This window comes from Lepisma saccharinum, chromosome 6, assembly GCF_977018435.1.
Source record: "Lepisma saccharinum chromosome 6, izLepSacc3.1, whole genome shotgun sequence".
Lineage (NCBI taxonomy): Eukaryota > Metazoa > Arthropoda > Insecta > Zygentoma > Lepismatidae > Lepisma > Lepisma saccharinum.
The window spans coordinates 57,252,602-57,278,277 of NC_139234.1; the positions used below are offsets into that span (position 1 = coordinate 57,252,602).

Genomic DNA, 25,676 nt, shown 5'->3' on the forward strand with positions numbered 1-25,676 from the left:
AACTGATCTCCATATGTAGCGTTTTACATGTCACACTTGAAGTATAGACTATGATTGTTTCTGGGTTATGAATGACATCTCCCTCATCAGAAAAAAGGAGCTCGTCTCCGCAGAATGAATTTTGAATTTAATTAATTAATTAATGTATCATAAATTAAGTGTTCCAAAACAGGTACAGTATTAGGCATGAATATAACAGAAAATACTCCTTAGAATTACAAATAATCATAAGCTACTTCGTAGCAGAGAGTTAGGACAGTCTGGCTAAACTTCTCCACTTTTAGTTCCGAGTTAAAGTCCAGGTCTGAGCTTGTCTATCTCTATTTAATTTAAATTAATCTAATTATCATCCATCCTCATAGTTGCGATTAATTATAAAAGTGACATGTAAGCAAAGCAAAATAATAACAAATAAAAATAATTGTAAGAATAATACTATGTCAGAACTACATTGGAAGAAAAAGTGACCACAAGATTCCTTTTCTAACACAGATTTGGGGAGAAATGTGTAGACAGCCAACATGCTCCCGAAAGTTGCCAATCGACGTGTAGCATGACCTTCAGTGCTGGAGTTGTACATTGAGAAAACTTTGCTAGAGGCTCCTCAAGTGTCTTATCATGAATGCCTCGGTGCATGCAGCATTGCCAACTTATTTTCCATCGGGAAAAACTTTCTCCTACTGTTATATCTGCACCTGGGTGTACTGGACTATAATCTGAATCAACGAAACTTAGGATAGCATTGGTTTGTGTTCAATTAGATATTAAGCAGTCTTCCACCCTCACCAATGAAATTTGGACCCACCCCCTGAACTCGGCTAGTTATGTCTATGACTTGGATTCCCAAAGATAATCTACTAATTCAGAAAGATTAGTCAAATAGTTCAATTTTATCACTTTTACAAGGAGAGATTTGAAAATTATCAAACTTCTATCAACTGTATGGAAAGACTCGCAGTGATAAATCATAAGCAACAAAATCTAAAAGTTATAAAATTTAATACAGGAAAATTTGCTGATGAAAGAATTAAGAAAGATTACCAAATTAAACTGTCAAATAGATTCAATATTTTGCAGGATTTAAATGATGATGAAAATATGAATGGAACAGGCATAAATAATAGTTGGGAGCACATATGTAATGCAATAGAATCAGCAGCTGAAGAAAGTATAGGATACCATAAACCAAGAAAAAATAAGCCATGGTTTGATAATGAAGGTCATAACCTATTAGAAATAAGAAATCAGGCTAGACTTAGGTGGTTAAATAACTCTGATGATACAAATTTAAGCAATTATAATAGAATAAATAAAGCGAGAAGTTAACTGCACATTTAGAAGTAAAAAAAGAGATTACTTGAAAAGCAAAATTAACAAAATTGAAACAAACAGCAAAAATAAAAATATCAGAGATTTATATAAAGGTGTAAATGAATTTAGAAAGGGGTGGCACAAAGTAAACTTGATAAAAGATAAAAACTGGAATTTATTGGCTGACCCAAGCGATATTTTAAATAGATGGAAGAACTACTTTAATCACCTTTTAAATGTTCACGTAGGAGATAAATCAGAAGTAAATGAAGTACACACAGCAGAACCTTTAGTTCCAGAACCTAACTTGACTGAACTTAAAGATGCTATTAAAAGGCTAAAGAATAACAAAGCACCTGGCATTGAGTTAATTAAATATGGTGGGAATTCGTTAATATGTCAAATTCATAAATTAATTTGTTTAATATGGAATAAAGAAGAAATCCCTCAACAGTGGAAAGAATCCATAATTGTTCCTGTGTTTTTAAAAAAGGTGATAAAATGAATTGCAATAATTACCGTGGAATTTCTCTACTCTCAACAACATATAAAATATTATCTAACATTCTTTTAACAAGACTAACCCCATATGCAAATGAAATTATAGGTGATTATCAATGTGGATTTAAATGTAACAGATCAACTACAGATCAAATTTTTCACATTAGACAGACACTTGAAAAAAATTGGGAATATAATCAAAATGTCCATCAGCTATTCATTGATTTCAAAAAAGCATATGATTCGGTCAAAAGAGATAAATTATATAATATATTAGTAGAATTTGGAATACCTAAGAAGCTTGTTAATATGATAAATGTATGCACCAGTGAAACAGAAAGTAAAATTCGTGTGGGTATTAATGTGTCTGACAAATTTACAATTTATGATGGGTTAAAACCAGGAGATGCATTATCTCCATTGCTCTAAATTTTGCCTTAGAATATGCTGTTAGGAAGGTAACAGAAACTAAAGAAGGACAAAAATTAAATGGTGTGACTCAGTTGTTAGCATATGCAGATGATGTAGACTTATTACGGGATGATATAAATACAATTAAGAATAATGCTAAAATATTTTTCAAAACTGCTAAAGAGATAGGTTTGGAAATTAGCAAAGAGAAAACTAAATATATGCTTACAGGCCGAAACCAAGTGTTAGGTAATAATCAAAATCTAATTATTGATAATAACTCATTTGAACCAGTTTCCAAATTCAAACACTTAGGAGTAATATTAACAAGTGAAAATTATATTAAAGAGGAAATAAAAAGTAGGCTTAATTCAGGAAATGCATGTTACTTCTCTCTTCATAAACTTTTGTCTTCTCGTTTAATATCTAAGAAACTAAAAGTTAAAATATACAAAACAGTAATTTTGCCTGTAGTATTATGAGTGTGAAACTTGGTCCCTTACATTGAAAGAGGAATATAAATTGAGAGTATTTGAAAATAAGATCCTTAGGAAAATCTTTGAACCTAAAAGGGATGAGGAGGCAGGTGAATGGAGTAGGTTACATAATTTAGAACTACATAATTTGTATTCATGTCCAGATATTATTAGAATAATTAAATCAAGAAGACTTAGGTGGGCAGGCCATGTGGCACGAATGCGAGAGGAGAGAGGAGTTTACAGGATTCTTGTAGGGAAACCTGATTGTAAGAGATCTGTAGGAAGGCCAAGACGAAGATGGAGGGACAACATTGAGATAGACCTAAAGGGAATCGGAATGGATGGAAAAAGAGTATATAGATCTTGCTCAAGATAGGGACAGATGGAAGGCCTGTGTTGCTGCAGGTATGAACCTTCGGGTTTAAGAAGGCTAGTGTGTTAGTTAGTTAGTCTATAAACTTTATGGAATTAGTTATTCCATAATTTTGAGTGCTTAAATTGCGTCTGCCACAGTTTGTTTATGAAGATTGGTCAGTGGGAAAACTTTTCTTTTGCCAGAAGTAAAATGTACTGCAGACAGTCTTATTTCATGTCTCATAGTTTAACACATTATTTGCACAAAAGTTTTGGAATGTTGCAATAGTTATTTACCTGAAGTCATGGGCGTTCGGAAGGGGGGGCAAGGGGGGCCCTGGCCTCCCTCTGGAAAACTAAAGTTAACCAAAAATTACATATTTCACACATATATAATTTAATTTCAGCCACAATAATGTGTGTTGATTATTGCACGAACATGATAAATTCAAATTCAAGCAATGTTTTTTGAGGGATGAACACTATTATTGGGGAAAATATACCATGTTGGCCCCCCCTGGAAAAAAAATACCTTCCTTGCCCCTCCCTGAAAAAAATCCTGCGGACGTCCATGCCTGAAGTGTGGAATTATATTTTATACATTGCATCATATTGTTTGCAAATATTCTGACACATTTATACTGTATGTTTTTTAGGATACAAGATTACGACAGAGTTTATGATGATCTACGAGTCTTCGCTGAAACATGGAACCAAGTCCTGCTACCAGCACCATTTACTTACAACAGAGGAGCAAGCCAGGCAATTGTTGATTCTGTAGGTCTTAACTGTTAATATCATACATTGAATTATAATTGGTTGCATTAAAAAATCAGTATTTCGATACAATTTATTTGATTGCTCTTTGCTTTTTTACTTACAATAGTCATTTATTGAATTAATCCCAGACTATTTTTGTTTACCATTGATTCTCTGTGTTGAGCAAAGAAATGAGAAATTTGTTAATGCTTTGTGTATTGTTATTTGTTATAACTAAGGGAAACTCGCAGGTGTCAGCCACAGGACAAGGGGCTGCATGTCTCCCCAATTAGTTCAGGCTAATGTATTAGGTGTATACAGTGTGCGAATTAACGGAGGAGATGCCAGAGATTTCCCTCCCACAAAAATTTTTATCCCCAGCAGAATAATAAATGTTTAATCCCTGCCAGGGATGTTTTTATCCTCGCTAAAGAAAATTGAACTGAAAGCATAGAGTAGACCATTTCTTAACTATGGAACAAACATAACTAATTCGGGAAAACAGTTAATTATCCTTTAAAACAATTGCATCCTACTTCGCATCTGAAGTTATATTATACAGGTCATTGTTAATTTGTTTATTGTCGTCAGGTACAGAGGTTTCGCAAAAGGCTCCCAGAGTAACTGTGTTGCTCTGTCTATTGTCAAATAGACTATGAAAGCTCTACCGCCAGGGCAAGAATAGTTGATTTCATCATCTTTATTGTTAGAGGTACCTAGATCACATTTCTCGCTGCAAGCAGTCATTGAGTTGAAGGTGGAATAAAATTTTGGTCAAGTTTTCTTGGTGTTACTAGTTCAATCTATTTTTGTGTGGGGGTTTGGGTTTTCTTAGAATGTAAATATACTATTTCTAAATTACATCTAAATGTTACCATTAGATTTAATGTCATAACTACTTAGTACTGAAAGGCAATAGTAGAGTTTACTAACTAGAAACATACGCAAATCTGCATACCTAACCCCCCCCCCCCAGAAATGAAATCGCAAATACAGCACTAAGTGAACATCCCCCCAAAGCAAAACTCTTTAATTCACACACTGGATGTATGTAAGATGTATCATGCAGTATATCACACCCCATCCCCTTCCCAAGAACACAATAGTACTGATGCTTATGGAGAGGAATATCAGTTTTTCATTAATTAGGCCATTGCTCCCAGCTCTCAAATATTTTTTTACAGTATGTTTTCTTTTGCATTATTTGAGAATAAGACAAGACATTACACAATTAACTTTCACCCACAGGAAAGAAATCTATTACATTACTTGCAGGTTCCCAAAGGCAAGCGGCTGTTTGCTCCATCACCAATCATGTTGATGAAAGCAAAGAAGAACCCTACGGAGAGGCTCGGCATGAGGAGGGCTCATGTTAGAGATGCTGCAGCAGTCTGTGAATTTATGGCAATACTCGAAGAAGAGGTAGGAAAACAATGAAATGTACAGAAATTGAAAACAAAATATTAAATGCAAAATCGTTGCATAATTATATCTGCTGTATCACGTGTTCTAATTATTTTAGTCTGCCGGACCCCGTGGCAGAGTGGTTAGCACATTGTGCTATGATGCCAGGGGTCCTGGGTTCGAATCCCGGCAATGGGAATGGATGTGAGTGAGTGTTCATTCATCAATTTCATCATATCATCCCTCATTCCCATCTTCGCAAATTAGCCAAAAGTGGTACAAAAAGTGAAGTAGAATAAAGCAAATCAATCAATCAATTATTTTAGTCTGTGTTGTTTAGAAAAACATCATGTTTATGAATAATATATGTGTATCTTAACAGTTTCAGAAGAGTTATAATAACTATAGTTTTTGTTTGTAACAAAACGTGACATAGTGACCACATTAAGGAGTCAACTCATGATCTTGCCTGTGAAGGTTTCAGGTTCAACTCCCTACCTAAACATGGGTTTTCTTTGTGACTTCATCAAATCACTAGTCATCTTCATCATCGTAATTAGCCCAAAGAGAGAGAAGCAACATAAAATTAGAAAAGAATACAAATACAAAATTCGAAACAATATTCTTCCATTATGTGTTACTGTAAGTTCTGTTGACAGTGTTTAAATATAGTTGTTACTCATAAAAAGTATCTCTTTATGTAGGTCCGAGTTGCAGAACCATGGAGTGAGCTAAATGTATCACATACATTAAATCGCATACGCCTGTCCCAGAAATTAAGTCAAGGGATCAGCTTTTCAACAATTGCAGGATTTGGGAAGAATGGTGCTTTGCCACATTATGATCCTTCACCATTGACAAATGCAATGGTTGACAACAGTAGTACTCTTGTTCTGGATTCAGGAGGCCAGTATCTGGGTAAGTTTATCAAAGTTCCAGAAAATGTGTAGTTTATAAAAATAGATGTTACTATTTTTGTATCTTGTGCTTTCATGTGGATACAAAGCCTGATGCCAATGCCAGTACTTAGACATATGAATCAGGGTTTGAAAGTGGATTTTGACCTTCAGGTGCTATAAGGTGAATCATGTGTAATATTCAGTCATCAGAGTTGAAAACTTAATATCCTTTTGAAAGCAGATTTTTTCCCAGTGGAGGCCCAGTCTATAGCACTCCCCACCTAAATCCAGGCTTGAGCTAAAATACTGTTTCCCAATTGATGGTGACACCTTCTCACGATGACTAGAGCCACATATTTATGGCATATCAACAGTTTAGATATTTACTCCAGCATGTTTAGAGTATTATGTGTATGGTATTGGTTCTGTTCATTTATTTTTTGTATACCCCTTTTACCTTTGTTTTTTTTTGGGGGGGGGGTTACTTCAAATATAATATCGTCAACCCTTGACTGACCAGCCTGGGTACCCGCGATAAGTTTTTTCTAGCCGCATCTTTACAAAAAATTAACTTCCCTTCGTGAATCAATTTTTTTTCTCCCCAGGCTGGTGTGCCTTATCACGCCATAGGCGTGACTCGAGCCCAGGACCCCGGGCATCATAAATCAATAAGCTAATCACGTCATAAAAGGGGTCCCGCTGAAGCATTGGAAAAGAGCTTCCTAAAAGCAAATCATACGAGCGATCTTCAGTGGAGTTGGAAAACTCCACTGACATTGCACTAGGCCTGAAGAATATGAAATACATTAAATCAGCATTATCCTCAGAAATCACTGTTGACTACTGACATGGTCGAGTCAACGGTTTTACCAATCGAATGTTCAAATTCCAGTTAAATATTTCGGCTGAGAATATCTCGCCCTTAGTTGATTTCAGTTTTACATCAGATTGAGTTATAGCAAGTGAGCTCCATAGTTGTCGTAGTAAAAGGAAAAGGAGATAATTACAAGTGGAAAGTTATAGTTAGAATATCGGGACTACATTAGGGTAGTGTTGGGAGAAATGGAGTTTGCTCCCTAGTTCGTTTTATTCTAGGGTAGACGTCGAAGCAAGGACCAGCGGAGACGAGAACTTCCAACAGCGCTACAGGTATTAACTATCCTATGTCATTTCCTCACCCTGCCTGTTCAGTCAATCAAATGTTTAAAATCAATGTTTTAGTGCATTCTTATTTCACGGGGCTAGCCCCCTTTGCTTGTTTGAGTATTGATACCCCTCTCCTGTATTTGCAGTACATTTCGCATCATTTCATGACTAAACTGCAGGAAAATGCATCTCACCTTAATAAAACATGGAAAATGAATATCACAGTGTGTTACTTCACATTTTGTCAACAACTTGACATGTACATGACTCTAATGATAACACACCAAAAATACCTCAATATATCTAGAGAATTAGATTAATAAAAGTAATTCTCTTTCTCTCCCAAATTTTATTGTTAAGCTTTTTTCAAAATTTTCGATATATCTACATTTTCACAGGTTTTTCACAATACACCTGTTGTAAAACCGTGGACAGGAAGGTACATCAGTGAAGATTTTTCATTTCTGTGTTCATATGTGCATTAGCTACTGGGCTTCACAAGTGGCTAAGTACAGTCATCTTGTAATCAAAGGATCTCAGGTTCGATACCTGGTGGAGGCACATAGTGGTTCAGATTCCACTTTAAACTCTAGATCCAGTCCCTATTAGTCTATCTGTGGATAAAGTTGACCTAAAAAGTCAACTCAGCATATTAGCTTCTTTATTCAAATATTACAAATACTGTATTTATGCATATATAATGCACATGCGTGTATAATGCGCAGCCTGTTTTATGATGGGAAAAAGTGACAAAAAATGTTATCTCGTGTATAATGCGCAGTTCGAGAAATGGCTTTCTTGGTTGTAGATCGTAAAGCTGTTGCTATGCCAACCAAGAGCTAGTGACATCATACCTATAAAAGTATAACACCATTAAGCTTTTTTCCATGATATGAAAAACTCAATATGCTGACCAAGGCAGAAATTTATTTTATTATAAAAAATAAACTAAACGTAACGTTTCAACCTTCTAGCAATGTCTTCTTCAGACTATGTACCAAGTACAAATGTAACAAAGCACAAGAACTGGACGATATATATACACAAAAATACTCCCCTCCAGACTATTAGAAAGTTGTTCTGGAACATTCTAGCAGGTGGTTTTCCCTTGTCAACTTTACTTTCACCTTGGTTGGACTCTTTATCTCACGCTCCATTTCCTTCATTCTTCTTCCTTCTTCTCTCCTCTTTTTATTTTGTCCTTTCCACTCTTTCTAACACCTTCTTCCATTCTTTGTTTATCATCAGTCCCCCATTCAAGTTCATTGTGTCTTCTTCACCTTTCTTCTCTATTTCCTTGGCCTCTTTCAATTTTCTCACTAGCACTCTCTTCTCCCTTCCTATCTGCTTAGCCTCATCCCACTCTATGTCATGTCCTGTTTCTCTCCTGTGTTTAAATATCTCATTTCTCTCTCTCTTAAGTCCTACATCATCCCTATGTTGTTTCAACCTGTCTTTCAGCCTCTTTTTCGTTTCTCCTATCTACACACTCTGACATTCATTACATTTCACTTCGTAGATAATCCCTTCCTCTTCTGTGTTTTCCTTCTTACATTTGTACTTGGTACATAGTCTGAAGAAGACCTTGCTAGAAGGTTGAAACATTACGTTTAGTTTGTTTTATAATAAAATAAATTTCTGCCTTGGTCAGCATATTGAGTTTATCTTACCTATAAAATGAATCACCTGTTGATATGTGGAACAAGATGAGAATATCCTCCTATGTAAACAGTAAGTCACCAACCAAAGCCACCCCCCCCCCCCTCTCCCTCTACTGTGTTTAGAATTCCAAAGCTTCCACTCTTTAGCCATCTTATTTATTCTGAAATAGTAAAAAGGGAGATCAAACTTGCGTTATGGATTTGCAGTGCTCAGGAAGTTATTTTTTGTTATTTCTCGCCCAACAAATACTGCTGATACACATCCCATGTGATGGGAGGTGCATGCTCGAATTCTGCCAGAATAGCACTGCTTTTCTTGTGTTGCAGAACATTACATTACAAAGTGAAAAATGGCATTTAAACTTTTATGCATGGTTTTTTCACATTTTCTCTTTATTTTTTCCATGACTTATGTAAGATTTATAAGAGACCGATTCAAAACCCTAGCAGTTAGCAGAACAAGATTTCTTTCATAAGGCATTTACACACTCCATATGTGTCATTGGCTAGTAATACATTTTAATTATTATTTTCTTTCTCCTTATCTCTTCTTTCATCCAAAGTGCCACAAAAATCAGAACGTTCCTTCATTTTGTGATGAGCTTATTTCAACTGCATTACACATTAGTGTCACCATCTTGAATGGAATTCTGTTGCCATATTCAGAAACTACAGAATTCAAGCTTTACAATGATATATTACATGATAGGGTTCCGTAAACATGAAAAAAATTTCCGTGCATAATACGCACCACAGTTTTTGGGCACAAAAATTTTGGAAAAAGATGTGCATTATACATGAGTAAATACGGTATATTAATAATATCGAAACATATTCTCTTTTGTAGATGGTACTACTGACGTAACACGCACATTCCATTTTGGAATACCCACTGATTTCCAGAGGGAGACCTACACTCGAGTTCTGATGGGATCCATAGATTTGGCTAACTTGGTCTTCCCTAAGAACGTGGAGACAGCCGATGTTGATGTCCTAGCAAGGGCGTCTCTCTGGAGAGTCGGATTGGATTACAGACATGGAACTGGTCATGGCATTGGGGCTTTTCTTGGGGTGCATGAATGTAAGTTCTTTCTGGTATTGATTTTTCTTTTTTATTTCAAATGTAAGGTTGAGCTGGAACTTAGCAAACATTTTCTTAATGTATCTGATTTAAAAAGGAACACATTGATATTCTGAATACTCCTACGGCATTCAGGAGAATTTTTGTGCTACTTACAGTATCATGAAGTTAGATGATGGATGATTAACTGGAACCTACCACCATAAAATGCATGTTGTGCATGTAAGCCATCCCCTGCCCTTCCATCATGAAAATAATGGGTGTGCCATTGACATTGTTAAATCTGAATGTTACAATATGAGAATGGAAAATTTGTTTATAATTCAGATGTTTAAAATAATAGAAGTGCAGATTACTAAATAGCATGAAGTGCAGATTACTAAATAGTATGACTTCACAAATCAAGTAAAGTGTTCTGATTCATAAATTTCACAACTTCTTTCAGTCGCATCCTTTTTGCCAATTTCATAAGTTTATCTTTGTTGTGTTTTTTTCCTATTTGAAATGAAATAATGATTGTTTTATTGGAAACTGTAGTTTGTAAGAGAAATAATCTATTTAAATTTTATTTTTTCAGCTCCTATTAATGTAAATTACATGTCGCAATACAGAAAGAAATTTGAAGAAGGAAATTTTCTATCTGATGGTAAGTGCTGACTAGTATTTTGGGTGCAGAATGTTTCTATTTTCCCATTGTTTGCTAAAATTTACAAAAACGTTATTCCTTTGAACTTTTATAATTGTATACCTCTTTAGGGTGTCAAATTTGCTAGAAAGAACACAAGTATACATATTTATTAAATTCTGTTGTTTGCCTCAATGTGATAATTGATGAAATATGGATAAGTGATTTGATTCTCGGTTCACCAAAATAAGTTTTCATGCCGTGTGCTAAATATAACATGTCTTTACCTGTATGAGTCCAGGGACACAAATCAGAACACAGCATACAAAAAATTAAAGCGCCAGTGAGCAAAACATCAGATAGCTATCAGTGTTGTTCTGCCTCCAGATCTTGTTTTTTAAACTTTGTTCTTCCATTTTTGCCTTGACAGTGCCAGTGCAAACAGGGTGGTATTTGAAAGGAGAGCGCTTGAAATGTAAAATGTTAGCTGGGGAGATGTTTGGCCGGGCCTTGGGGTTATCTGAGGGGAGGGGGGGGGGTGCTCCAAGACTAGTAGAGTAGAAGGCTGGGGCCATACCTGATCACGTGGTCCTTGACGTCAGGCGTGACGTCACGCGCGGACAGATCGCTCTACGCTCCGGTTTCGCAGCCGAATCAAAGCAGTAATTATGAACAAAAAAGAGCCGTAATGATGCCCAGAAGCTAATTGGGAGTGAATACACAGACTTACTTAGGATCCGACATAACGTATGTCCTTACAGTTGGATTACACAGCCATTTACGCACACATTTTATCGGTAGTTTATAAGTCGTCACATTCCTCTGTGAAACATTAGTTTCATGTAAAATTGCGGTTAATACACCTAGTAATGCATTTTGTTAGGGCAGAAAGAAAAATATATATGTTGAATGCGTAAAATAATTTTGTTAAATAAAGAAAGGCAGAAAGCCAAAATTATGGATAAGTTGAATATGTAAAAGAAAACAATCTCGTCTATTGCTCTCTTTTAGGAGTGAGAGAGGAGCTGTTTTCACTTAACTTCTTCAAATTTGGTAACTTTGCTTCGACTATTGGTATTTATTTCTTAATTAATTTTCCTTATTCAGATTACAATTCTGAGTCTTATGAATCTTTGAACTACACAGGGAGGAATGTGAGGAAGTTCCGTGTGTATTATGTAACACACACTTTAAAAAACTTTTCACTGAACGAAAACTTGAGACATAGAACTGAAGAAAGTCGAGGGTCACTTTATATACTTATACGTATATATAATCAGTGGAATGTCGAACAGGGGTGCCTACAGGCGGGTATGTGAAAGCTGGTTGAGTCCACTTAACTTTGGGGGGGGGGGGGATTGTGATGAAAATTTGACTGAATAAATAATAGAACAATGGAGGACGGAAGTTGAACTACGTTGTCATTTAAGCATCAGTCGTATATAAATAGCAAGTTGTGTATTTTGAAGTGTATGGTAGCCTGATGTTGTGTAATGAGACTACTGGTATTGCAATCCACTAACAAGTCTCGTTAGATGCGATGTGTTCAGTTATATATTGTCGCCCGCTGTTTTTATTTTTTCATCGGAGATCACGACACGTCGCAACACCTCACTGAAGGCATTGTGAACTGCAACACCTCACAACCCACCAGGGTGCGAAATCATTGAAAACTGGTGAGGGGAAGAAAGTTCATAACCTACAACCCCCCTCCCCACAAACATATGTGTGAATTATACGATGTACATATTTGTAATGTTATTAAAAGTAAAAATAAATTACTCAATGAAAATAATTATTGTGATTATTAATTAGAAATTAATTTGTTACTTTCATACATATCAGATAGTGTAAAGCAGCTAACTAATTCCTTTACTAACCAGTTAAAGATGTTAATAAATTATGGCAGTTGAAGTGGTTTCATTATGTGTAAGTTTTTGTTTAGTTTGTGCACTATGTTAATATAAATCAATTAGATTTCATAGTTATTATTGTTTTGCATTCTTGTTTTACTTTTACTGTGTGTATTGATGTAGATTTGTTAATGATCTCTTGAGACAGAAAGCATTCAACACTCACAACTACACTAATTTGTGTGTGTTTTCAATATTATTCTTAGTAAAGTATATTTGAAATTTAAAGTAATTGCTTATCTTTTCATTGTTATAACAAAAACTCTTTCCCCCGGGAAATTTTTGGTGGTTTTTTTTTTGTGGCCAAGATTGTTGGTGGGGGGAAATCCCCCTCGTCCCCTCCAGGATTTCGCACTCTGAACCCAACAATCGAGAAATACAAGAAAAAAGGAGTGAAAAGAACAAAACAGATCAGCCTTTCCACGTTTCTTTCCGTATGGGGTAAAGACTCAGCTGGGTTTTGTCTGCCCAATGACGTCACACCCGCGGCAGTCGCGAAAAGAGGCGTGTCTGACCCCAGCCTTTCCTTCTAGTAGTCTTGGGGGTGCTCCTATGGTTTCACATAGTGACAATGACACTTACCTTACCTTACCAACCGGCGCTACAGCTCCTGTCGGGCCATGACCTCCTCCACTATGTCCCTCCATTTCTGTCTGTCCTGGCATTTCTGTTTCCATCTTGTTACTCCTATCTTGTTTAGGTCCATGCATACTTCTTCCTTCCATCTGCTTCTAGGTCTTCCTTTCCTTTTAGTTGAATATAGCTTACTCTCTATTATTCTTCTCGGCATGGCATCTTTTGGTAGGCGATATACATGTCCTATCCAGCTGATTCTCCTGGCTTTGATAAAGCGAACTATATTTTTATATTTTATTAGTTCCTCCAGTTCGTGGTTGTATTTTATTCTCCATCCTGTTTCTTCTCTAGTTGGTCCAAATATTTTTCTTAATATTGCTCTTTCAAATACCATTAGCCTTCTTTCTGTATCTTTGGTCAACGTCCAAGTTTCGGCTCCATATGTTACTACTGGCCTGATTAATGTATTGTATATTTTCATTTTTGTTGTTCTTGTTATTAGCTTACTTTTCAGCAGATTTCTATTTGCATAATATGCTCTATTTCCTGCTCTAATCCTTCCTTCCACGCATCTTCCTATGTTATTTATTTCATTTATTTGATTTACCAGGTATTTGAATTCATGTACTACCTCGAACTTCTTATTACCTATCTCTATTTCTTTTCTTCTTTCTGGTTTTCGTGCTATTTTCATATATTTTGTTTTATTTATGTTTACTTCTAGGCCCATTTCCTTCGTATAGTTCTCCATGTTGTTAAATACTTGTATTAGCTTATTCATAGATCTTGCAATGATTGCTATATCATCTGCATAAGCGCAGATTTGTGAGCTTTTATTAAAGATGGTACCTCTTTGGTCAATCTGTTTTATAGCATCATTCAATGCTATATTAAATAGTGTAGTCGACAATCCGTCCCCTTGTTTTACACCTTTGTCAAATGTAAACTCTTCACTGAGTTGTCCTTTTACTTTTACTCTTGCTGAGGTGTCCATCAGAGTCATCTGTACAAGTTGTCTTAATTTTTTGGGTATACCAATTCTTTCCATTGCTTTAATTAGTTCTTCTCTTTGTACACTATCAAAGGCCTGTTTAAAATCTACAAATAGCATATGTAGTTCACTCCCATGTTCATAATGTTTCTCTAATATTTGTCTAATTACAAATATTTGGTCTATGGTGCTCTTATTTTCCCGGAATCCTGCTTGATACTCTCCAAGGATGGGTTCAATTATTTCCTGTATCCTTTTATTTAATATGCTCGAGAATATTTTATATCCAACATTTAACAATGTTATTCCTCTATAATTGCTACAATTGTATTTTTCTCCTTTCTTATAAATGCCACATATAATTCCTTGTCTCCATTCGTCCGGTAGTTCCTCCTTTCTCCATATTTTACTAATCAGCTCGTGTATTTTCTGGTATAGTTTTGTGCCTCCATGTTTAATTGTTTCGGCTACCATATTATCACTTCCTGGTGCTTTGTTATTTTTCAATCTCCTGATTGCTTTTGTTACTTCATCTAATGTTGGTGGTTCTATTGTTTCTTCTTCCTCTTCTTCTATTTCCCGTTCTGTATTTCCGGCTTCTATTCCATTTTCTCTTCTTGACAGTTTTTCTTTGAAATTTTCTCCCCACCGTTTTCTGATCTGACTTTCTTCATACAGCATTTCTCCATTTTTATCTTTACATCCTTCAATGTCTGGTTTATATTCTTTTGTAAGACTGAACATGGCTTGATAGAATTTTCTTATCTCATTTTTTTTTATCTAGTTCCTCTACTTCCACTAATCTTTGTTTTAAATATTGTCTTTTCTTTTGGGTACATATTCTTTTAGCGGCTCTTCTTAATTCTGTGTATCTTGCACAGTTACTTCTAGTTTCTCTCTGTAACTTCTTATTTCTTGCTTCATTCTTCTTCTGGATGACCTCTTTGCATTCTTCATCAAACCATGGTTTTCCATAGTCTCTTTTCTTTTCTCCTATTTTCTCGTCAGCTGTTTTTAGTATTATTGATTTTATATTTTTCCATTCTTCATTACTATTCCTCTTTATCTCTACTGTTTGCTCAGTAATTTTTTCATTAATGGTGGCTCTAAAGGTTTCACACACCTCTCTATCTTTAAATTTCTCTGTGTCCCATCTTTTTCCTAACATTCTTTGTTTTCTTCTGTCCACTTTAACAATTTTTAATCTTATTTTTGCTCGCACCATGTAGTGATCCGAATCAATGTTAGGTCCTCTCAGGCTCCTGACATCCATTATCGATGACCTATATCTTTTATTGGTGAGAATATGGTCAATTTGGTTTACTTCTTGGGTTCCTGGAATCTTCCAAGTTCCTAAATGAATGTTTTTATGAGGGAAAGTGGTACTACTTATTATCAAATTGTTTCTTAAAGCAAATTGTATTAGATATGCTCCGTTTTCATTACTTATGTTGTGGAGAGTATGTTCTCCGCTAGCCTTGTAGGCAAGGGCATATCATCAGGACAGAGGACAAAGATGAAAGACAGCATAATTTAAATCATTAATTGTTAATTATGAAATTTTTCAATCCTGCGGAATAAAAATGAAGATGCTATATTTTGAATGTAAGCAAAAAGTATGATGTAAAACTAACTTCATTATATTTTTCCTATATTATCAAGAGCCCGGTTATTATCAAGATGGAGAATTTGGAATTAGACTTGAAAATATTTTGGAAGTGGTGAAGAAACGGACTAAGGTAGGTTTTACTGTACTTTCATTATTATTTTTTAGCATAATGAAATTCAGAACTTCTGTGCTTACATTTGCATAAATAGGTCTGTTTCTGTCAGGGTCCATAATCAACATCTCAGGAATAGTAATAACCGAAAGTTGCAGGACATTTAGAGGAGACATTGAAGCTAGACCCCAGCTGATGCAATCATTTTGATTGGATCATCGGGCAGTGTCACCTGTCAGAATTTCAAATTATCAATGTACAAGCCACTTCAATGCAATGATACAAGAGTATTTCAATTTTAGTTTGATCTGCATACTTATCAAAGCACACACCATTGAAGTAAATCCAAAGATTTTACCTTGTTGAAATTTTAATTAAGATAGTTTGACTTTGTTGTGACTTGCTTGATGTAGGCTCTGATAAAATTTATGTAAGTACAAACTAGTATATTTATTTAATTATGAATATATTGATTAAAAATGAGTATGAGAGGTGTGGTGGTAGATAGATGGATTTTTCTTCTGTAGGGGTGAATGAATATTATTTTATGTCGCATGATCTGTTGTAATTATTTTGACATGCAAGAAGAACCAATATTTACTCTGTGAATTAAATATTTATTGTTAATTTTATACACCTCAATTGTGATGGCGATGCACTTTATCACAATAAAGGAAATCCAGAGTAGGGTAATAAGCAATTGCTGTGTTATGTTTCTAGAGTAAAATGTTATAGATCAAAAGAAATTAAACTGTAATACAGGATATCATAGCTTGCTAGCTTCATATGTTCAGAAATTTCATTAAATGTCCCACTGATTTTTTTGGAAGGGAAATGTAAAATACAACATTTCCTTTAAAAAAAAATGTGGACTAATTTGTGATATAGGGAGATATGAATTTTCTGAAAAATCATTTAAAGTATGCTTCTAATTTGAATCAATAAAGATGGAAAAATAAATTTCCATAACATTTTTAAAAATTTATTAAGACATAATAAAACTGTGCTTTGTTCTCTTGAATTCCAGTACAACTTTGATGGTCCTTATCTTGGATTCAGGACAATTACTCTGGTTCCTTATGAGCCAAAACTCATAAAGGTGTCTCTTCTTACTCCAGAGCAGGTAATGTTGATACAGTATGTAACATTCTTATTTGTACACAAAAATTTTCAAAGAAAATGCTTTAATATCTGAAAGGAAATACACTATTTTGAAATTGTTTCTTTTCAATTCAATAACTAATATCATTAGGAACATAAAATCTTACCCAAATTCTGTATAAACCAATGACAATAATAAATTAAATGAAACTGAAAGAGAAACATGCCATTTTTTGTACAACTTTTCTATTTGTACACTTAATAATATAAAACAAAAAAGTATATTCAGAGCAAATTAACTGACAGTTCTAATACTTTGATGCATATCCTTTGGCTTTAATTACTGCTTGACACCTGTTCTTCATAGAATTAATCAGTTTCTGACATGTTTCAGAGCTTATTTTATTCCACTCGGCTTGCACAATAGTTTTCAACTCTTGTTTGGACTTGACGTCTGCTTTATGGACTCTCCTCTTCAAAATTGCCCATAAATGCTCAATGGGATTTAAGTCTGGACTTTGAGCTGGTGTTTGTATTCCTTGGGTAGATTACATTCCATCATGTTAACTCGCACCTTACGCTTACTGTCATTGTCTTGTTGGAATCTAGATAGGCAGCATGTCCAATATTTTGGGCACTCTGCTTTACATTGTTCTTCAATGTGTCCAAATAGACATACGCATCCATGATACCATCAATAAACTGAATGGTACCAACACCTTTGGATGACACACAGTCCCAAATAATGACCCACCACCGTGTTTAACTGTTGGAACTGTGTTAATGTGATCATTGTCTTTATTTGATTTTCTCCAGACCCTATTTATCCCATCTGACCCATATATATTAATCTTGGACTCGTCTGACCATACAACACTACCCCAAAATTCCTGGTCCTTGTGGATGTGCTCTTTCACGAATGAAAGTCTATTCCTGTGATTCACCTTATTTACATACGGCCTCTTTTGTGGTATTCTGCCATGATATCCATGCTTACACAAGGCACGTTGGACAGTTTGGTCGGACATCATCTTGCCAGCAACATTTTCTACTAATGGTCGTAACTAACAAACACTTAGTCGGGGGTTATCTCACACTCTTTTTAAAATAAAGTGTTCATCACATTTATTCAACCGTCTTTCTTTTGGTTTTCTCTGCACATTCTGTGATGAACCTTCCTCTCTACATTTGTTTACTATGTATTGAACTGTGGAGTGTGATTTATTGACTGTTTGTCCAATTTTTCTTAACGAATAACCTCTAAGGGCCAAATTTATAATAACATACTTCAGATCGGAACTAAGTTCCTTCACCTTGCCCATTTTGAACACGCTGATAGATAGACGATAGACCTTCCAACAATACCTACGGCAGCATTTCGCTTGACGGGAAGCACGTCTGCATGTTCAAACTTGTTACGAAGTTGCAAACTGCAAGAATTCGCCCGAATAGCGGTGGCGCTGTATGTGAGGAAGATTGAAACTCTTGCCTGTACGAATAACAATGTTGCATGAAACCGCATGTTTTTCTCTTTTCACACAAATTATATGCTCTGTTTATACACTTTGAACATACATTTTTATTGACATTTGTTGGTGAAACCTTCATTAACATTAATTTCCAGGTACATATGAAAATGATTATATTTACTAGTAGATATGACATTTTTTCCTCGGAAATTCTATGTGTACAAATAACAATGTTACATACTGTATATAAATGCATGCTAGAGCCTTATAAATCAAATATTGTGTGGGAATAAAAGGTTCGATGAAAATTGCAATTTTCACTCCAATTCCAATTTCCAAAGGATACTCCCCTGTATCCCCAAATTCGACCAAGCACCCTCCCAGCTAGTAATTTCCACTTCAAGCACTATATAAGTAATGTTATTAACTGGACATGGTATTATAGTGCATTTTCAATTTTATTTATACCCACTATGTTCGGAGTGAATGATAAGAATACACCAAATCATAGGTATTGATATCGTATAAAAGTGTGGGTATTTTTTGGAATATTTTATGAAAATTTGAATAAATAAATCTGTGACATAAATGTCACAGGTATGAAGGACCTCCAGCACTCCAAGAAGAAAAAGAAATGTTTGTACATTTAAAATACTAGTATTAGCACCAGTAATTGTTATTATTGTTATTTGTGGAAAAGTTGAAAGAAAAATATTTAAATAAATTTCTATTATTTGTAATTTTTAATTATCTCTTCAGAAAGAATGGTTAACGGATTACAATGCTCAGATTCGACATGAAGTTGGGGCAGAGCTGAAGAAGCAGCGAAAAATGAAAGGTTTCTACTGGATGATGTCAAAAACAGGTCCTCTTTCCGACAATGCCACTATTAGTTCATGTTCAGTGTTGTTGTTGACTGTTTCGCTATCAGTGTTAACATTCTTTTGATAAATCTTATACGCAGTGTAATTTCCTGTATATATGTATGTATATAGAGAAAAAAAAACTTGAATTTAAATACGTCAGTTCCCAGACAAGTGCTTTGATGCTAGTTTTATGATTTCTAAAGACAAAGTGAAGATATTCAGTGTTGCTAGTGGAAGACTGCCGAGATGTAGAAAATGTGAACTACAGCTTCATATTCGATGTTGAAGAAGCTTATTTCAGTGTGTTTCTTGCAGATTGTAGCTATTTTGCTGGTGCATGAATTCAGTATTAGTTCAGTGAGAAGATATTCTGCTTGGTGTTGGTGTAAGCTACAGTGCTACTGCATGATACTGTTTATCTTTTTCTTCATATAACTGTGTGCTTTTAAACTCAAGGTAAGTGTCTAAATGTTGGAAACAAACAAAGGAAATTAGGAATGGACCAATATGATAACTTTGCCAGTACTGATAAAGTACTGATGCAGATAATCAATATTCTATGATCCGATATAAAATTGTAAATGCTCCTTGAACATAAATGGTCCAGTAGGAAAAGGTTAAGCTACCCCTTCATTTTGCATAGTGCCAGGTCAATTGGTCAATGTGGAGATATGTCCCTACACATTCACGATCCTTTCAATTGTGGAGGTGATGCAATCAGCACCAAGCTCCAATTGGCTCCCCTCCAGGGCTGATCCCAGTCAACCATTTTATTAGAGGCTAGGTGAACCATATCCATTTCATGCAAAGATACTGTTGGGAAACATTGAGTGAACACCTGCAACCGTGTTCTGCCGAAAAGATGTCTAGTGTGAAAAGTGAACAAAAATCAACATCAAATTCCTTGTGAAACTTACTTTCAGGGTCATAGGTAAAAATCCATGTCTCATCGCAAGTAACAACAGATTCCAAACTTAGCTCATTTCTAAGGCGTTGTAACATGTCCTCACTCAAGTCTTTACGACACAGTTTTTGGTCATCTGACAGAACGTTGGTACAACCTTTGCACAAATCTTCCGCATGTTCAATTCCTCTGTTAAAATGCATCAAACAGATTCCCTATCCAAGTTAACTAACTCAGCCACTGCACGAACACTCAGTCTTCGGTCACCTCGTATCACTTCAAGAACTCTTGCAATGTTTTGTTCCATAATCTCAGTTTGTGGGCACCCTGTACATTCATTGTCATCCACACTGTCCCTTCCCTCCGAAAACCGTTCATGCCATTCAAACACGCGTGTCCTAGACAAAGTATCATCTCCAAAAGTCTCACTTAACATTTGGAATGTTTCTGTTGCAGATTTCTTAAGTTTGACAAGGAATTTGATGTTTATTCTTTATTCACTTTTCACACTAGACATTTTTTCGGCAGAACACAGTTGCAGGTGTTCACTCAATGATGTAATACATCCAACTGGTGAGACCGAGTGAGTCCAAACTTGCAGCACAGATAGACTAGGGGTGTCGCATGACGTCACCAAAACTGTTGTTGCAAACTCCTTTTTGTTTTTCACTTATGCAATTAATCCAGTTTTTTTTGTGTCACACCTCGTATGTAACACATGAATGCAATGAGTTTTACCTTTGGAAAATACACAGCATATTTAGACATTTACTTTCGAAAACCAGGACATATAAATTATATGTTTACATTCATAAAATTAATAACAAAATGTCAGAGTTTGAATTAAATTACAGGATATTTATTCATAGATATATCAGATCAGAAAAATTATCAGAAATTTTACTGATAAACCAATACACCAATATGCTCTGCTCATATCAGCTGATATAACTAGAGTACTACTGATTAATCTGTCCCATCCTACCGCACATATATAGCTGGTAACAAAGAAACATAATTTTTTGCTATTTTTTCTTCATTCGATAAAAATATCGAAGATATTCCAAGGCAGCTATTTATAAATATGCTTTTAAGACAAACTAAAAGACATATTTTTGTGTACGAAGTTGAATATATTACGTACAAATTCAGTGTTTTACAGTTTTCAATTTATGAAATTTATTTGCAAAGATAAAAGAAATCACTTTAGCATTTGCACATGTAAAATACTAAGGTTGTTGAAGAATATTAGAATTGATGCTACAATTACAAGAAAATGCATTATGCATTTAAAATAGGCTTATAGTCACTACCATAAACCTGAATAAGGAAATGAAAATTTAAAAAATATAATATAACAATATAGGATGTTAAAGTCGGCTGTGTGAGGGGCATCCATCTTGGCATGTTCCTCAAATGCGAGAAAAGTTTGCAGAAAAATATTATTTATACATAACTTTTATATTGTTACTGATGGAAGAGGTGCTGCCTGCTCATTAAGAAAGCTTGTTTTCTTTTCAATTAGTTTCTCTGCCAATTCTTATTTGTACATACAGTTGTCATACAATTTTACCAACTTTCAGCTTGTTATTAATTAGCATTTAATATTTTTAATCATTGGTTAATGGCAGCTATGCAGGTGACATGATGAAGAAATGAAGGGGGCATGCCAAGACTATTAATTCAATACATCTGTGAAACAAAAAATAGTAGCTAACTGGGGCATTATAGGCAAGGCCCATCCTAATGGCAGAAACGAAATGTCTCAATGTTGATGGCAACTTAGTTTTCTTATTGAGCTGCTTGTGTGTTTTACTACTTTAATCAGTTAATATATTTGCCACAAAGAGTTCCAGGCCTGGATTTAAGGCCGGGAGTGGGCACTTATCTGCTTTGAAAAGTGCCACAAAACAAACAAATGAGATATTTCAAATGTGGTAAAAATATTTTTAAGAAAAATATAATTTACCATTTTGACATTTGGCCTAAAAGTTATAACTGGAATTGCATATAGGCTGGCCTTAGGATATTAGTCTCAGGTCTATACATATGTAAATCAAGGCCTGTGTTTGAAATATTGATGCAGTATTTTCATTGACATAGACTCTATTAGTTTAGTAAATACGATACCTATCAACATGAGTAATATTAACTGATAAGAGAGAAATTTTCACTGCTATTCAACATATTATTATATCTCAATAAAATAATAGCATAAACTCATATGTATAGAGCTGAAAAAAATGGTAAATGCAATTGTTGGTATTGCGAAATATATACAAGTGTTTCAGATATTTGTATATTCAGATATCCATATATTTTGTAAATTCGAAAATAATTTACATAGCAGGATGTAACAATGTTATTGAACAAGTTCTTGGCTGAGGTCTCCAAGTCATAGTCCATTTTGAATCTACATCGAAATACCAATCAACTTTCATAATTAACAACATATAATTTTGTAATAGTCTGCCAGTAAGATAAAAATTGTATTACAGTAAAACCTCGTTAATCAAGACCCCGATAAGCCGGACTTCGCTTAATCTGGAACAGGCAAAAGGCAAAAAAAAAATCTGTTTCCCCGCAGTCTTTGTACTGTACTGTATAGTGTATTTAGGCCTATGTTCCTTAAATACACCATAGTAAATGTGTTTTGTTGCTATAAACGTAGTTTTAATGCACTTTCTACTGTTATTTTATGTTATTTCACTTAATCTGGACTTTCATTAAACCAGTCAACTTATCCCCCCATTAGTCCAGATTAACGAGGTTTTACTGTATATGGAATCACTGCCAAATAAATTCACTAATTTAGAAGGTATGAGATTTAATACCAAGAAACAATCTGGTTAATAAAACTTTGTTAAATATATTTATGTATATTGATTTTAATATTATGTTTTCCCTATATACATAAGTAAGTCAGTAAGTAGGTCACAAACTTCTATTAAAAATACTAAGTGAGTAAATGACTTGAAAACAATGTCTATTTTTCAACATAATCTCTACCAACATTGATACACTTATCCCATCACTTTATCAGTCTCCAAAAACCTACTACATACAAGACTTTTGGCTACTGTCCCAGCCAGTCGCATCTCACGTTCAACATCTTTATCATCCATGAAACATTTGCCATCACCGTTTTTACCATTTTCGAAAATTCAAATGATCATGCATTACGCCGTTGGCTAAACCATGAGAACACACTATTGCAGTGGCTATGCTGTCTATTGTCACTCACCTGTCAGCTCAAATCATCTCCTCCACCAGTACCATCTCCACGTGCAGTCCTCTAGTACAGTCAACATTTTTAAACTGACTTCCCCATGTGTGTGTGTACTATCTAGCGAGTGCTAACTGAATATCATCAAGCTGGATTGTGCTGTCACCTAATGACACCTTTAAAAACTACTCACTACTATTTTCAGCTATCCCATATCAATTTGTGACCTATTTACTGACTTCTCATAATTTGAAAATATTTAATACAACTTCCATGAGATTTTAAAATCTTGCAAAGAGCCTTCCCATTTGTCCTCATCATAGGTTGACCTGGGAACAAAGGTGATTGCAATAATTCATCTAGATGAGTCTTGTAGACTCTTTAAAAGTTACAGAAGAAAAAAAGTATCACTGCCGCTCCTACAGGTAAGTGATGATGTAAAGTCGAGTCAAATTTCTGTATATTGGGATGGAGAAAGAATTTTCTTTGTCACTTCTTGAATAATGTTTTTGATTTAGTTGACAGTCAACCCAAGGTGAGAACTTATCCAAGTAACCAAAAGTGGTTGGCCCAACATTGGGCCAACCATATTGAAAATGGTTGGCCCAATGCAAAATCATGCCATTAGCCAACAATAATTTTGGCTGGGGTTCCAACGTTGGGTCAATGTGTGGTTTTTATGTTGGGCCAATGTATGGTTTTACTACGTTGGCACAACGTATGTTTTTACTAAACAGTCAATAAAGTTTTGCATCACCTGAGAAGTGATGAAAATAACGTCTGCAACATGCCGAAGCCGACAAGAAATGATGAAGCAGAGCTCATTGTGCGAAGTAACGTGGTCGACGTGCAATACCTATCACCACAGTCGACTACCGAAGTCGACAAGCGCATGCGTGTGTTCAAGCATAGCAGCACGGTAGTCGGCGAAGGTTAGTTAGGTGTTCCTTGTGTCCAGTTAGCGAAGGCGAGCGAGTGCAGCTGTGTGCAAGGCATGCCTAGGCGTACGATAGTGCAGTTTGATCGGGCCAGGATCATCACGCTACTGCAGACTGGCATGTCACAGCGGGCTGTAGCTAGGGCTGTTGGAGTGGCGCAAAGCGATATCTGCAGGACCTGGAGGCGGTATATAGACACAGGAACAGTAGCAGATCGTCAACGAACAGGTCGTCCACGGGCCACAACACCAGCACAAGACTGCTATGTACAACTATCAGCTCGGCGACAGAATACCATGATGGCAAGGAACATCACTCATGCCCTCCAGGCAACCTCTGGTGTGCGTGTGTCAAACGAAACTGTCCGTAACAGACTCAGAGAAAATTGTTTACATTCCAGAAGACCTCTCCGGTGCCAGTACCTGTTGGCACAACATCGGCGCGACCGTGTGCATTTGGCCCGTGCACATCGAAATTGGGGACCCGGTCATTGGGCTCATGTACTCTTCACCGGTGAATATAGGCTATGTCTAAGGCCAGATTCATGATAAGGAGAGGTGTGGCGAGGCCCTGGACTGCAGGAGTGGCTTCGTGGTGTCCTGGGTGTCCATCCATACCAAGGAGGAGGAATCATGGTGTGGGCAGGGATCATGCTCGGACGTCGAACGCCTTTAATTCCAATTAGAGGGACACAAACAGCTGTTTGTTATGTCAGGGACATTCTCCAGACGACTGTGGAACCATTTCATCAGGAAATTGGTGACGAATTTGTCTCGGTGGATGACAATGCCCGTCCACACCGCGCACAGATGGTGCACGATTATCTGCAGGCGGCGAATATCTGTCGCATGCATGCTCTGGCCAGCGCAAAGTCCCGACATGAATTCCATCGAACATGCATGGGCAATGCTAAAAAATGCGATTGCAAACCATCCTGTGGCTCTCACCAATCTTTGTGAAGTTCTTCTTGCGGCACAGGACGAATGGGATTGCTTACCGCAAGATCACCTTGATCGTCTCATCCTCAGTATCCCACAGCGTGTTCAAGACCTTCTTGCAGCCAGGGGAGGACACACCAGGTGGTAGACAATGATTCTGGTAGATCCGCTATGACGAAGAGTCTTCTTGTGACAGTTCTTTGTTTTCTCACCTTCATCATGAATTGTGCCATTTTCGTTTTAAACACATTTCTAAGAAAATTGTACGATTTTTGTTACCTTCTCATTCAACATGTCTTCTTTTTCATCTTTTCTTTTGTATTTCCACTGACATTGGCAATAAACCTTGTGCTTCATATATGTTTTGTCATTTTCCGTTCTGATGCAAAACTTTTTTGACTG

The 25,676-nt window shown here is 35.8% G+C and overlaps 2 protein-coding genes across 3 annotated transcripts in view; both read left to right on the top strand.

Moving 5' to 3' along the window:
- LOC145988796 (xaa-Pro aminopeptidase 1-like) overlaps nt 1–23,127 on the top strand; it is a 110,926-nt gene extending 87,799 nt beyond the window's left edge. The window contains exons 7-14 of one of the 2 annotated variants that reach the window (XM_083123983.1): nt 3,713–3,833; nt 5,091–5,237; nt 5,924–6,137; nt 9,773–10,006; nt 10,584–10,652; nt 15,774–15,850; nt 16,860–16,955; nt 19,162–23,127. In XM_083123983.1, the coding sequence (XP_082980109.1) occupies nt 3,713–3,833; nt 5,091–5,237; nt 5,924–6,137; nt 9,773–10,006; nt 10,584–10,652; nt 15,774–15,850; nt 16,860–16,955; nt 19,162–19,350 (1,147 nt within the window). In that variant the 3' untranslated portion in view covers nt 19,351–23,127. The remainder of the gene's footprint in view (nt 1–3,712; nt 3,834–5,090; nt 5,238–5,923; nt 6,138–9,772; nt 10,007–10,583; nt 10,653–15,773; nt 15,851–16,859; nt 16,956–19,161) is intronic. The other variant, XM_083123984.1, reaches the window with a different exon arrangement.
- Nucleotides 23,128–24,392: 1,265 nt separating this feature from the next.
- On the top strand, nt 24,393–24,884 carry LOC145989079 (uncharacterized). Its single transcript, XM_083124373.1, has one exon. The coding sequence runs from the start codon at nt 24,393–24,395 to the stop codon at nt 24,882–24,884; it is 492 nt and encodes a 163-aa protein (XP_082980499.1).
- The last annotated feature ends 792 nt before the right edge of the window (nt 24,885–25,676 follow it).